This window comes from Triturus cristatus, chromosome 12 (assembly GCF_964204655.1).
Source record: "Triturus cristatus chromosome 12, aTriCri1.1, whole genome shotgun sequence".
Taxonomy (NCBI): Eukaryota; Metazoa; Chordata; class Amphibia; order Caudata; family Salamandridae; genus Triturus; species Triturus cristatus.
Genome location: NC_140595.1, coordinates 743633275 through 743649070, shown reverse-complemented (window position 1 = coordinate 743649070; position 15796 = coordinate 743633275). Strand labels below are relative to the sequence as shown.

Sequence of the window (15796 nt, the reverse complement as noted above, 5' to 3'; positions counted from 1 at the left end):
ACTTTCACACATCTATATAATGCACCTCCGTTCAGGTCACTGGTATGCCAAACAGTATATTTGTCAGCTTGTTCAACAACTATATTGTTAAGACTGACCTGCACTGGGCAGGCTGGAAATTAAATGTTAGACCATTAAAAGCAGTACTCCCTAGTTGCTCTTTTTAAAAACATTGGTTATATTCGTTTGAACCTTTCTCATTGTAATTCATATAACTGTATTTAGTCTTCAGTGCTACCAATAATTGCAGAGGTCAAATCAATGCCTGATTTAAGGACGCTAGTTCTGCTTCATCTTTCCTTGCGTAGTCTATGATGCCAGAGTTTATCTAGAGTTTTTGGCAACCAGATACAAGATGAGTTCTAATAATGTAGGGCTAGGGATTAGCTGTAGACTTCGGGTTGCTGTAGATGCCAGGTAGAGCAATGACTAGATGGAATGAGATTCTGTCAAGTTTAATGGCTGATGACCCACTAATAGTCCACAAGCGTACACTGATCCAAAGTTACATTGTGTCCCAGACTCTCGCTAAGGTGGTGGAAGGTTGGAGCAAGCAGGAAGCTGAGCTGAATGATAAAACGAGAAAGCTGCAACTAGAGAAGGAGGAAGCAACGCAGGTCCAGCACCAGCAGCAAGAGGTTAGTGGGGAAGAAAATTAGGAAAAGTCGTGTGGAAAAGAGGGTTTTTATGATACACTTCTACCTGTATTTTCCTCACTTTTGAATATTCCAGGCGCAAACTGGGTCGATAAGAACTTTTTCAATAGCTCGCTGGTTCTGGCAGGTGGCGGTGACTACATTGCAATGTCAGACATGGTGTTGCTCTGACATCAGTCATAAATCCTCAATAGCGATACTCCAACGGCAGTTCAGTTTTTTCAGAGAATATCCTCATGATCTGGAGCTTTACGCTCTCTTGTAAGGAGATTTCTCAAATTGTTTACACTTTGGTGCTGTGAGGACATGTCCTGTTCAAAACATTAGGACTTTAAGCCCTGTTGAAGTTGTGATGGACATTTGTCTGTCCATCTCCATGGAGAAACAGTTGCCCTCATACTACTCTATCTCTCAGCAGGTCCTTGAATGCGTGTTTCATGATGTTTTCTGATCAGGGTGGAATGAGAGACTGTTAATTCCTCACAAGAAAAGCAGTCGACCTGTCCCCTTCCACATCAGAAGCCAAGAACCCCATCTGTGCGGTCCAACAAGGATCCTCCCTCAGACCAACATCTACATGACCCTGCTAGCGTTGACCTCCTCTGATCACACTGCAACAATATACCTTCCTATGCAGATAACACCCAACTAATATTCTGTCAGACAACTTCACCCCCAAACAAAAACCAACTTCTTCACCTGCATGTCATTAGAAGGCATCTGGATGAGCTCCACGGTCTCAAACTCATCACCGAAGTAGTGATCTTTAGAAGGAAAGCCTCTGCTTGGAACTCTACGTAGTGGGCATCAGACCTCTGCCCTACACCTCACACCGCTGCCAGAAATTTAGGAATCGTCCTTAACAAGCTTGATATGACATGACAACCCAGGTGAAATCAGTGACCTCCACTTGATACTACACGCTGACGATGCTGCAAAAGATCTTCAAGTAGCTACCAGAGAACAAAAGGAAAACTGTTACACAGGCCCTGATTACCAGCAAACTTGACTACAGCAGTGCTCTGTATGCAGGAATCGCCGAGATCCTCCTGAATAGACTCCAACGTTGCTGCAAGACTCATTTTCATCCTCAACCTATCTCGCTGCACGCTCATCACCCTACACTTCAGAGAGATACACTGGCTCTGCATACTAAAACATGCTCAGTTCAAAATTCTTGCACACGCATACAAGCACTACACAACACTGATCCAGCCTACCTCAACAGCTGCATACCTCCCTCAAGATTGTCTCGCTCAACCAAGTCCTGAAAGCAGCAGAAACAACTCCACAAGAAGAAAAATATTTCCACTTCTCTTTGTAGAGCCCAAAGCACAATTGGGTCTTCTCTGGCTCCACTCACTTTAGAGTTGGTGTCAGGGGGGTTGCCTGGTAACCTCGAATACAACTCTGTCGACTCCACCTCCGCCACCGCCACCATCACCTCCACCGCCAGTGTTCATACCAACCTATCTGGATTACCCAGCTCCTGGAGTGGATCTGTCTGGTTTCATGTAAGCCATAATGCCCTCTGTTGGGACAGCAGGCATCCCCTTTGGGGCACGGCTGGTCCCATAGGACAGGGCAATGGGCCTGTTTTTGTACCATCTCAACCATACTCGTGGACTATGGGTTTTTCCCTTGGTTTCCCAAATTCGTGGTTCCTGTTGGTACATCACTGGCTCCAGTCATTCATGAATTGGCACCAAGACTCTCCTCAATGTGTTATGTTCGGGGCATTTCTAGAGCGCGCGACTCACCCGGGGGCATCTCGGCGCTATACTTAGTTATTCACAGAGGGGGGGGAAAAGTAGGAAGAAGAAGCCACGACTAATACTAAGGAGTCAGAAATAGAAAGGTTTTCAATTTTTTCCTAAAGATTGTAAGAGAGGGGCAGTTATGAATGGCAATGGGAAACGAGTTCCAGTAACGCGGTGCGAGACATGAGAAAGCCCTCGCCCCTGAACGGGAGCGGCGGATTCTAGGAATCTTCAGAAATTCCATGGCGTTAGACCTTAAATTAAGGATGGAGGTCTTTTTTATTAGTTTGTTTGCCAAATATTTGGGACCTTTACCGTTCAAGGCTTTGTAAGTAAGGCAACAGGTCTTAAAGTGAGATAGTTTCACAATCGGGAGCCAATGGAGCTCCAATAGGAGAGGGGCTGAAGGTGAGCCTGCCGGGCGATCAAGTATCATTTGGGCAGCGGTGTTCTGGATGACCTGTAGTTTCTTTAACAGGGACGGGCCAAGTTCGGCGAGCATAGCGTTACTGTAGTCGAGGCGGCAGATCACCATTGCCTGAACTAGAGTTCTTCGGTGCTTGATGGGAAGATCAGGGAGAATCTTCCGTAAAAGCCGTAGGCTAAAAAAACAGGAGCTGGTGATTGTAGCTACATGGTCTTTCATCGAGAGGGTCTGATCAAGTGTGAACCCCAGATTCTTCACTACTTGCTTGGGAACTGGAGCTGTACCGAGCTCTTGCGGCCACCAGTCCTTGGACCAAGAAAGAGAAGCTTTCCCTACTAATAGAATCTCTGTCTTACTCTGGTTCAACTGGAGAAAATTCTCGGTCATCCAGTTTGAGATAGTGATCATTCCCGCTGCAAAACGTAGGTGTTCTGACGTTGCATTTGGGTTGATTTTAAAGATAAGCTGGGTATCGTCTGCGTATAAGATAATCTCAAACCCACAGGATTCGGCTATTTTAGCTAAAGGGGACATGTATAGATTGAATAAGGTGGTGCTGAGACATGAACCCTGAGGGACGCCTTTATCCAGGCCACGTTTGTTTGACCGGAATGGACCTAGCATAATAGTTTGATTTCTGTCTGCCAGGAAGTTTTGTAGCCATTTCAGAGCTTGATCTTGTATGCCACAGGAACTCAATCTCTCCAACAGCTTAGAATGGGATATCGTGTCAAATGCTGCGGAGGGATCTAAGAGAACCAAAATGGCTGACCCTCCCGCATCCATTTCTAGCCTCGGTGAATCAGTAACTGCAAGAATAGCAGTTTCAGTACTGAAGCCTGGCCGAAAGCCTGATTTGCGATGAGTGTAAAAGATCATTTGATTCGAGGTAGTGACTCAGCTGTTTATTTATAGCTGATTCAAGTGATTTGCCCAACAAGGGTAATAATGATATGGGGCGATAGTTAGCGAGCGTGAGGGTATCTGCCGTCGTTTTCAAGATGGGGCGAACAAACGCTTCCTTCCAGTTGGAAGGGATGATGCCCGACTTAATGGAACTATTGAAGATTTCTTGTATTTCCGAGGCACAGCACGGGGCAATAAGGGCCATGATTCTCGGGGGGCACAAGTCGCTAGGAGAACCAGACTTTGCCGATGAGAGCAAGGTGTTATCTTCCGTTATAGATAGGGGTTTGAATTGTTTGAGCTTGCCCGAAGTCTTTTGGTCGATTTCGGCAGAGCTTAGGAGGGAGGTTGTGGTCTGTGTTAATTAAGGTGGAAAATGTTCGCAAATCAGGTTAATTTTTTCCTCAAAGTGGATTGCAAGAGAGTTGCAGAGGTCCTGTAACTCCATTTGAGGCAGCCTACACGCCTGAGGGGAGACAAAATCTTTAACTATATTGAATAGAGTTTTTGAGGAGTTGGAGGCTTGGTCAATTTGTTTCAATATGAAAGATTTCCTTGCTGATTTTATGTTCTGATGATATTTATATAGGGAGTATTTATAGATCAGTCGGTCCGTAGGGGTTTGACTGGTTCTCCAGCATCTCTCCAGGGCTTTGCACCTAGATTTTTCGGCACTGAGTTCTCCTGTATACCAGGGGGCCGATTTTCGCTGTTTGGAGGGGCCGAACTTTTTTACGGGGATTAGGTAGTCGAAGACTGTAGTTAGTTTGGTAGAAAGAATCTTCAACAGTTCTGGAGCATCTGAGCCTGTCGGTGGGGGAGCCTGAGGCAGGGCATTGTAGGCAGCCGCGAAATCTTCTAGGGATAGGTTATTCCAGGGTCTGCGGAATTGCGAGGAGCGAGGTTCAGAATCCTGTAGAGCAATTGAATACTGTTGTTGCATAGTGAAAGGGACCATGAAGTGGTCAGACCATGTTGAGGGGAGGGAGGTCGATGAGGTGCACAATATTAGAAAAGATCAGGTCAAGGGCGTGACCTGCTCTATGCGTGGGGGCAGTTGAAAGAAGGGAGAGGCCGATTTGTTTTAAGCTGTTTAGGAGATTTTTCGTCTCTGGGTTCCCTGGGGCATCCCCGTGAAAGTTGAAGTCCCCAAGCAGAATGAAATTGCAGGACGCTATGGTTTGCAGGGCGATCAACTCCACTAATTCATTCGCGAAGTCGGTCCTGGGCCCCGGAGGCCGATAGATCAGGGCCCCGTTCCAGCTGTCTGATGGCGATCTGACCACCTTAAAAAAGCCTAATTCCAGACTGGCCGTACAGTGAGTAGCAGTCCAATGGACTTTTAGGTGATCTTTGAAAGCTATTGCAATACCAAGCCCTGTCAGCTAAAACCCTGAGGAATCTGGTTTCTAGATGCTTGAATCGGGAGGCGGGAGACTAGCCTTGAAATCGGTAGTCTCCCGCCTGAATCGGGAGGGTTGGCATTTCTGCATATGACTACATTATCTGTACACCCTCTCACACTGCAAGTCACTTCAGACACCTTCTTAGGTCTAAAGAAGCACGGATCAAGAAAGGACGATTTTCGTTTATTACAACAAAGGCTGTTTGAAGATCCATTATGGCTACCCTTCCAAATAGACCTTGATTCAGACAATCCGCATAGTCCATGCTAACGATCCTTCTGACGCGCACCACTGCTTGAGGAGGAAAGTGGTGTAGATAGATCCCCAGACTTAAATGTAGATCGGTCTCCAGGTCCTTCTCCACCTAAGACTGCTTAATTTAATTATGTACTGAGAAAAGCAGAAGATGTTTCTAAACAAATTTTAAAATCCTATTTAGGAACTGCTGACTCTATAGCTACAGTTATAGGTTCATCTGTCACCATACGAAGAAGTGCCTGGCTCAGATCTACAGAGTTCTCCACAGATGTTCAGAACACCTTTATAGATATGCCCTTTGATTGGGAATGTTTATTTGTCCAAAAAGCATATGCTGCCTTAGAATGATTTAAAGAAAGCAGGGCCCAAGACTATATAATCCTCTAGTTCTTTTCATTCATTCTGAAAATCTCGTTCCTTTGGCAGTGGATTTTCCAAATTGCAACAAACCCCAGGCCAGCTAATTCAACAAAACCCTTTTGTTCGCCAGTACAGAGGACAAGGAAACTCTGGTTACAGAATAAGCTCCGAAGAAAAGACAAAGTCAGGATGTTGACCCTGGCTCAAGTTTTACTTGTTCTGGACTCGGAAGATTAGATGGTGTTGATAGACCTGGAGGACACCTACTTTCACATTCCAATCCTGCAAGCCTCCAGGAAGTACTTCTGCTCTGTAGTGGGTTCTACCCATTATTAATTTATAGTACTACTTTTTGGGATGACTTCTGCACCTCAAGTCTTGGCAATGGTGATGGCAGTAGAAGCGGAACATCAAGTAAGATTTTACTATACCCATATCTGGATGACTAGCTCATCAAATTGCTTAAGTTGGTTTCTCACCATCTCATTTTGACACCTTTGCTGCTACATGACTTGGGATTTTAAATCTGTCATCCCAATTCTGACCTAGAGCCCTTAAGTGCTTTTCATTGGCATAGAACTGGAAACCACCATGCTTTGAGCCTTCCCTCCTCTACAGAGGATTCAACACATTCAGGACATGCTTCCAGTGTTTCAGTTAAGACTCAATTACCGAGCCTGAAGATCCTGCATTTGCTTGGTTTGTATTGGAAGCTGTCTTTTTATGTGATGTATCAATAAGTTGATATACCATGTGACGAGTCCAGGGGTTCAATGATGAGTAGACAGGGGCTTGCTATGCAGGCTCAAAGTTCTATATTAGGCGGGTAGTATGGTCGAGCTGCCTTAGGCTTAACACAGTGGTGCAAGACATTTGCAAATACACACCATGATTAATAAATGACATGACTAAAGAAGGTGATCACAACAATTTATGAAAATGCCAAATACCTTTTATACATGATTTGGAATCAACGAAAAATTGTTTAGATACGTTTTTAAATGTAAATTCTTCTCACTTTAAAACATGGACACAGTGCAATTTCTGAGTCTGCCATGTTATCCTATAGAAGGAAAAACAAGTTCTGCAAACCGGTACAGTACATCAACTTACAGGACCAATCTCCAGGAGTTAAGGTGAGTGATGGGCAAGGTCTAAAGCAGCGCCAACAGTACACCACCAGCAGCATGAGGGCGGCTGGGAGCGGGGTGCAAATTGACATCTGGAGCCCAATGCGCATCAATGGGGATCAGTCACCCGAAAAAAGAGGCTGCAGGCTCTGACTAAGAAGCCAGACGGGCTGAACCATCGAGTGGTCTCTGGCCTTGCGATGGGGGTGGGGGGCACCTTTTTAGTCCTTTTCTTGAAGGCCCGGGCCGTCAGTAAAAGGGTGTACTTGAGCGTCGAGTTTTTCCTTACCTTAGCAGTCACGGTTGAGGGGGGGTTTGCGTGCACAGGCTGCTGGTGATGTCAAGGATTCCAGGAGGGTTAAAATCACAATGGACTCGAGCTCTGGGGGGGGCTGGGAAACCTTGTTGGCACCAGTGGCCCACTTCAACTCGGGCCGGAGGTGACTAGTGCAATGGTGGATTCAGTTGTCCAATTTTGGTGGCTCCGGAGACCTCCGAGGCCTCTCTTTTTGGAGATTCTTTAGAACAGGTCTGCTCTTCATGGGGGGCAATGCAGTTCTCCCAAGTTTCCGAAGTCCCAGCTGCAGGATGAGCTTACTTTGACACCGTTTTCGATGAATGATGCAGACAGGTTGGTACCAGGTTAGCTGCTTCTTCTCTCCTCAGCTTTTGTGTCTCTTCGGTGTCTTCTCTCTTCCAAGGTTGTCAGTATCTGCTTCTCTGGTGCCGGGGACTCCCTTAAATAGTGAATTTAGAGACGTTAGGGGAGTGTAGAGTAGTAGCAAGTGGGCTACTGACCCTTGGGGTCACTACGCCCAATATATGACCACTTCCTGTGGAAACTGGTCATAACCCTGTCCCAGTATTCCTAAGTATGCCATCACAAAGATGGCTACTTCTGTAAAATTGTGTCCACCTCACAGTAGCCCACCATAGCGGGGATACTAGCCTGCAGGTGGCACGCCTTCTGTACTAGCTTATTTTCCCACCTATGCAGGTGCCAAGGGGGTCTCTGGACAGGTGCGGTGTCTTCCTCTCCAGGAAGGGGAGCCAGATTCGCATTCCAAAGGCGGCAGCTTCTGTAAACCTTGCTGGCCCAAGGAGGCTAATCTGCAAGCCCTCCTGTGGGAGGGAATTTTACACCCCCTTTCTGGCCAGGCTTTTGTTCTGGGTCTCATGAGAGCAAAGGCTGTCAGCTTAGGAGGTCAGAACAGCGACTCTCATGGTAGGCTAGCAGAAACCAGTCCGCAAGAACACCAGAGGCTGGTAGGTTTTCAGAGGGCAACTCTAGTGCCTTCTGGGTGCATGTATTAGTAAATTCAAATCTGGCATCAGTGTGGGTTTACAAATGCAAGATATTTGCTACCAAACATCCCTATTTTCAGTGAAACCATCATGTACATGTGGAACTAGTTTTCCTTTGTGTCCAGCACATGTTCTACAATGGCTTCCCTGGTCCCTGGTCACTGGTACTGGCAGTAATGGAACTGACTAGCACAGGGGCATACCTGCTCATGCAGGTATGCCCTCCCATGCAGTACTAAGCACCCTGCCCGAGGGCTGTCCGGCCTGCTGTAGGGGTGTCATACAAGTATCACATGCAGTGGTAGGAGACATAGGCAAAACAAACAATTGATGGACGGAATGCTAGACAATGCAAACATTTACCCCCAGTCACAAGGATCTGGGTTTAATCCATCATTCTTTTGCTCACCACACCACCCCAGTTTGGACCCAGCCATATGCAGATCAGTCTTGATCCTGTTCCTTATGGAAACAGTCCAGCCCGAATTGCCAAGCCAGTTTCTCCGTGGACCGGAAACCAGCATCCTGGGACTGATCTCGGGGCATCACCCTTTAATACAGCGTTAAGGTTCCTCCAGTATTGGATCTTTCATTGATTCACATGTGTGAATCATTCCCTATCGTCAAAGTGGGAGTCCCAATGTACAATTAAAAAGCAGTATATAATAACTTGCCCACATCATTTGTTAAGAACCAAACCTCAGGCAATCAAGCGACAGCCCCCTCTTCACAGAGGCTTACTCCCTCCGATTTTCTAGCGCTTTTTGCCTGTTTTGTTCAGCCCTGGAGACTGACCCTGTTACATGGATCAATTCCCTTCTTGCCGTTTATGTAGGTTTGGGCACTACTTTTACTTATGCCTTTGCTCGCAGTGACGTCCTCCCATCACCTTTCATTGTGCAGAAGGCTTCATCCATCCCTTCTCGAGCTTCCCGCAGTGCTGGGAAGGTGAGTGGGGTGGAAGGGTCTTCACACGCAGCACCAGTACAGCCAGCAGGAGCAGTGTTTCAGAGTGCTGCTGTCCTGTCAAACTGAGCTGATTGAAAACCTACCTTGAGCAAGCACATTGTCGGCTGGTATTTTCTTTCTTTTAAGTGGTCCTACGACCGATTTATTCAAAAGTCGATTTCTTGTTTGGAGAAATCAGAATAGGGTGCCTCTCCAACATGCTCTTCAAAGTAGGAAATGGATGAACTGTTACACATTTTCCAAAATGAAAGCAGTTTTACTGTATTTTGGGTGAAAATGCCCATTACTTTGCATGCATTAGGCCCACACGCAAAATATGTTTACATTATTATACACTCTACCCAGGTTACAGACAGAAGTATTGGCGAGCCCCATAGAACAGCAGAGACTACTTGTACTAAGAACTTAACAGAGACATACACGACTCTGCTCTCCTCCCCCCCTCCGAACAGGATGCAAGGAAACCTGGATGCAGAGACCTTGACCTTCATGACCTGGATTCGCTCTGCCTTAGATAAACTAGCCCCTGAACGACTAGAGCTCACCCGGAAAAAAGGGAAAGGAGCTCCTTGGTTTGATGCATCCCTTAGGGAAAGGAAGCAAGCTCTCAGGAGGGTGGAGCGAAACTGGAGACGGGATTACGGGCCTACAGAGGCACTAACCTACAAAACTATGCTGGTTAGCTATAAACGGGCCATCCTGGCTAGGAAAGCCGCCTTCTATGAAGGACGGATCAGGGAGGCAACGAATAAACAAAGGGAAACCTTTATTATTCTAAGGGAACTCACCTAGTTGAGTGACAAAAGCAGCAGTTTGGCTCAGCCTGACTGCGACGCCTTCCAAGGTTTCTTCCTCCAAAAGGTGCAGGATATCCTGTCGGATATCTCTAGGCTCTCGGACAGTTTACCAAGACAACTGGGTATGGACAGCTTGCAGTCCGGCGGAGCTTTGGTTAGGCTCCCAGCCATCAATGGAGAGCACCTGATAGAACTGGTAAGTCGTATAAAATCAGGATCTTCCAGTGATCCCTGCCCTCCGAAAATTTTCAAACTAGCCTTGCCAGGTATCCAATCCCAGCTCTTGCAGCTAATCAATGCCTCATTGGAAGCGGGTTACCTCCCAGCATCCCTGAAGGAGGCCAGGGTTTCCCCACTGCTGAAGAAAGCAGGTACTGACCCTTTAGTACTAAAAAACTACAGGCCTATCTCTCAGCTGCCTTTTCTAAGCAAGATCTTGGAAAAACATGTCTTGAATGTAGTCACCCACTACCTTGAGGAACACCATCTCCTACATGTCAGGCAGGCGGGATTCCGACCACAACATAGTACGGAACTGGTGATGGCCACGGTCACCGACGAGCTAAGAGTAAGAGCCGACAATAAACAACCTTGTGCTCTGATTCTGTTAGATCTCTCGGCAGCTTTCGATACGGTCAGCCATTCCATCTTGCTGAGCCGTATCGCGAAGTTGGGGATTGCCGGCCAGGCATACAAGTGGCTGGAGTCCTTCCTGTCAGGCCGTACTCAGAGGGTTCAGATGGGGGACCAGCTATCAGGGAGTAGTGATGTGACCTGGGGGGTGCCTCAAGGATCCGCACTCTCCCCCCTACTGTTTAATATCTATCTGCAACCCCTGATTGAGCAACTCACGCGTAAGAACTGTGAGGTCTTTAACTACGCAGACGACACACAGTTACTGGTCCAGCTGGGTGATACATCAGAGGCCCAGGAAGCAGTCAGATCTTCTGAGATTCACGGTCAACTGGATGACTAACAACTTCCTTAAAGTTAATGCAGACAAAACGGAGGTTCTGGTGGTGACCAACATTGCCAATCCCTGGGATGACCTGTATTGGCCCCCAGAACTCGGCAAAACTCCAAGCCCGGGGACGGTAGTGAAGAGTCTTGGCCTAAAGATCGATGCGGCTCTCTCTATGGCCCCCCAAGTGTCGGCAGTGGTAGGTTCCTGTACTGCCGTGATGCGGCAGCTGCGTAAACTTACTGCCATTCTCTCTGCCTCCACGCTGCAGACTGTTGTCTCCGCTACCGTCATCTCGAGGCTAGATTATGGCAACGTTCTGTACCTGGGCCTGTCACAGAAGCTGATGAGGAAATTGCAAGTCGTGCAAAACGACGCTGCCAGACTGGTCTTTTCTCTTCCTAGAAGTGCACATGCTTCCACTCTCCTTCGTAAACTGCATTGGCTTCCTGTGAAGCTGAGGGTTCATTTCAAAGGCCTCTGTATGGCCCATAAAGCACTATTTGGCAATGCCCCGGAATATATTAAACAGCGATTAAGGAAGTATGTTCCCGGTAGGTCACTGCGTTCTGGTTCTGTCCCAAATTTGGCTCAACCTAGATTCAATTTAAAAACCAAAGGAGGTAGGGCTTTCTCAGTGCTCATTCCTCAACTTTGGAATGACCTTCCTCCGAGCCTGAAGGAAGAATTCAACCTTCTTTCCTTCAGGAAAAAATTGAAGACATTCTTGTTTGGCACGGTAACATCTTCGGCCTAATTGGGTATTGGCAGATGGTTGGGAGGGGCATGATGTTTGTGGGTCGCCTGTTTAGCGCTTAGAGACCAGTGGTGATAAGCGCTCTATAAGAGCCATATAACATAACATAACATAACATACAGTTCTGCAGCCAGGGCACTACATTTATACTTTTAGGAAGAGGAGCAGTCATTGCCTAATTTTAGGGAGTGAATACTTATTAGAACAAATGCCCTTTAGGCAAGTTGTTCCTGGTGTCCTACCCCTTTTTACGAGTAGTAGTTTTGTTTTGCACACTCAGTAGATCACTGGGACCTGGCTTCAAAATCCATGAGACTTAAATCCCGCTGGGTAGAGGTGGGGCTGTAAGATGATACCTCTTAGTGCCAGTGCACTTAGGTGGAAATTTCAGTTCACCAGTCACAAGTGGGTTTAGCAGGTTTCAGTTGCTGGCATATAGATTTTGTTCCATCGCACACAATGAACAAATGCAAATAAATTAGTTGCTTCTAGTTATCAACTGGAACTAGTTATTGACACCGAGGTGTCTATTACTTCAGTAGGTCTTTTCTTGTACCGTTTCTACTTAAATGTAGGAGTCACACCCTCCTGTGTCCAATAAATATTAAAACGGCAAATGCATGCAATAGAAACTGTTTGCAGTGATTCAATAAGCTCTACAGCCCACCAGGCATGCACACAGGCACGGTGCTCCCCTGCCCCAACGCAGGCACAATGGTCACCCATGCATTCAAACAGGCACAATGCTCACGCTACACCTCACCTAATTCCACTCAACACCACATAACTCTACTCCACCTAATTACATGCTACTTCATACCACTGCAACACAAAATAGCTTTCCACATAATTACACACCCAAACATACAATGCCACTCCACATATTCCCAATGCACTCAATACCACATAATTACTATCCACATAATTCCACACCATGCTACTTAATTCCACTACACTAATCCACTCCATACCACACAATTCCATGCCACACAATTCCACAACTAATCCAATCCAATTCAACCCACATAACTCCAGTGCCTATCACATATACACTCCGTAACATGCAAGTAAAGGCATTGCCATTTACAATGCCAATAGCTCTAACTCCAACAAATGCAAGACCTATTGCATTTCCAATGCTTGTTTTGATATTTTTGATATATATAATTTTCATCAGAAGGAACCTCCAACCAAGAACTCACTACTCTGGATGCCAGACTCTGCAAAAAAAGAATTTTTCAGACCATGTGGAACATGTAGGAAGAAGAGGCTACACTCAAGGAGGGTATTTACTGTCTCCATCCTGCACATACCGTAAAGGACTGCGAATATGTCATACCTTTTCATATAAGACATTGAAGGATAGAGAATGAAGGCTTCTCATTTGGTTTAAAAAAATAAAAAAAAATCTAAAGATGTTTCTCTTTCTGAAGAGGATAGTGAGGATTCTTCAACGAAAGAATTCCCGCAAAAGGCACGGATCGCATGAAGAGCTACCGTCCGGCTCACCAAAAAATGCATTGAAAAAGGCCCATCCTGTTTCATCAGGGCAGCCTAAAGCAGAACGCTCTCATAAATATAAAAAGGAGAAAGTCTGCTTGGAAAATATTCAATCTGGGCCTACTACTCCTCCTCCTAGTGTGACATTAAATTTGAAGAAGCCATCCTCTGTGCCGTCAACTGAATAATCTATAAAAATGACACATTTAAAATTGTCGTCTAGGTTGAAGTTTACAATGAAGTCGACGGCACAGTCGATGACTGCATCGTTGACGCGAATACAGTCTACGAAAAAAACACTGCTTACCATTAAGATTGCAGTTAGGGTGCTGACATAGTCTACGATTCTGTCGAAAAAGGAAAAAACGGACGTCCTAAAGCCTCAACACACCTCCCCAAGTAAAGGGATTCCTCTCGCACCATTGCACCTAGTGGATGAAGAAAAGTCCGCGGACAAAGGACCTTTCAGGGCGGCAAATAGCCCTTCCGAATTGCATGTTCAATATCAGGAGGAGGATGAATAATAATACTTAGAGGAGGAATGTTATTCCTCAGGACCACAACATGTGTATATATATAGAAAAGCCCTCTTATGTAGATCAATACTATCACTCTGGTCATCAGGAACTTCAATAGGGTATGATTCAAATGCTAATCACTCTAGTAAATGATCTTCAGAGTATGTTGAAAACTTTTTAGAAGTGGTTTCCTGAACCTGCAAAGCTGCATCTCCATCACAGCTCACAAGACCACCACAGCCCCCTCTGATACGAACCCACACTACGTGCTCTACTCATACTTTGACTTCACCTAGAACTCAAAAAAGGACACTGACTTGAAACATCGCACTGCCACCTTCAAGGTGTCGTAATGTACTCGAAAGAGAAATCCCTGATAATTGATCCATCCCCAATGAATGGGATGACTATTTAATCCCAGCACCACAGCAGGTAGATTCTCGTCTGGACAATATTGGCGGATTCCATAACCTGATGGAAAGGGCTGCTACTGACAATACAACAGTTGAATTGGTTTTTTATATGGCTTTAAGAAATCTGCTAAACAAAAATCAATCGGAGCAATCCCTACTGTAGATTTTATTTGGGAAGATGGTATAAAGATCATGAAGAACCCTGCTACCGTTTCTGTGGTGGTGCTTAGGCTGGTTAAAAAGCATAAAGCAATAGAAGATTTACCCGCATGTTTAATTGGGCATGCAAAACCGGACACCGTAATACCTCGAGCAGTCCACGTTGATCCAAGAATCCCTACACTCCTATTTCTACACCACCGTGTAGAAAAGGCAGGTGCTTGGACAACATAGGAAAACATTTTTCCACAATGGCAACTGTTCCAGCAGCCAATTCTTTGGATTTTCTCAGCCGTTAAGATAGGCAAATGTGATCAGACATCACCACATACATAGATCTCCAGCCTGAAGAAGAGAGAAGCGAAGAAAGTACTACAGGAACCTCCTTGGAAATGATTGTGCAGTGGATATAGCTTCCACAGACTTTCGCCAGTTGGCAGAAGCTGCTGTTCTCCGGAGGCCAGGATGGCTGAAAGCAACATCATTCAGACCAGAAATACATAGTACAATTTTAGACCATTTTAGGTGATGAAGCCCAATTTGGCAAGCTTGTAGACTATGCTTGGTAGGCAATTAAAACAAACCCGGGTACTGTGAAATCGAGGAGGAAGAGGATTCTATTCATACGGCGAAGAATATCTACCTTCTAGAAATCCACATTATCAGCCCTTTCAGCAGCAATATCGACCCTCTTGTTGCTATCAACAGCAGCTTGCAGCAAACTCCAAAAGGAAACCAGTCTTCTGAAGGAAGAGACGCTGGTCGAAAATAGTGAAGATTTCAAGGTGCTGGGTATCCCTTCTGCACCCTGGAAACGTATTGGTGCTCCAAATTACAATCATTTGAATCAGTGAATACTTATAACAACTGGCAGGTGGGTTTTGGATTTAATCACCTACGGTCACACCTTGGAATTCAGAAATCTCCAAATAACTCACCTGAAAGGAGCATGCCTTCCTCATCTGCGCCTGCTTCAGTGGAAAATAGTAACCATGACCTGCAAGTGCGCAGTAGAAAGAGTGCCATTCACCCAGAAAGTAATAGGGTTTTACTCCCAGTTCTTTTTAATCTGAAAGAAGACTGGAGAATGGCAACTTATTTTGGATTCGCAAAATAAATATCTAAAGAAACAATCTTTCTCATGGCTATTTGCAAGACATCATGCTTCTTTATTAGAGATTATATGAAATTGGTTCTCCAGGATGCTTATTTCCACATCCCAATCCAACCAAAATGTCTAAAGTTCCTAAGAATTAAGGAAGCCGGCACTCCTCATTGCTTCAAGGTTCTCTCTTTTGGACGGAAATCTGCTCCCCATATTTTCATGAAATGCTTAGTTGTAGCTCTTTTGAGACCGAGGTTTGCAGGTATTGCCATACCACAACGATTGGTTGATAAAAGCAGCAACTTCTCGTCTGGCAACGAAGACAAGAGCCTGTCTTTCACTATTCAACAGTCCTTACAGTCCACCCCCTAGAAATCGTGTCTCAATCCTTCAACAATAACGTTCTTGG

General features: G+C 45.6%; 1 protein-coding gene across 4 annotated transcripts in view; it reads left to right on the top strand.

The window, feature by feature from the left end:
* CNTROB (centrobin, centriole duplication and spindle assembly protein) overlaps positions 1–15796 on the top strand; it is a 303393-nt gene that overhangs the window by 44646 nt on the left and 242951 nt on the right. For all 4 annotated transcript variants that reach the window (XM_085636906.1, XM_085636903.1, XM_085636904.1 and 1 more), the window contains exon 7: positions 522–638. In XM_085636906.1, coding sequence (XP_085493032.1) covers positions 522–638 — 117 coding nt within the window. The remainder of the gene's footprint in view (positions 1–521; positions 639–15796) is intronic.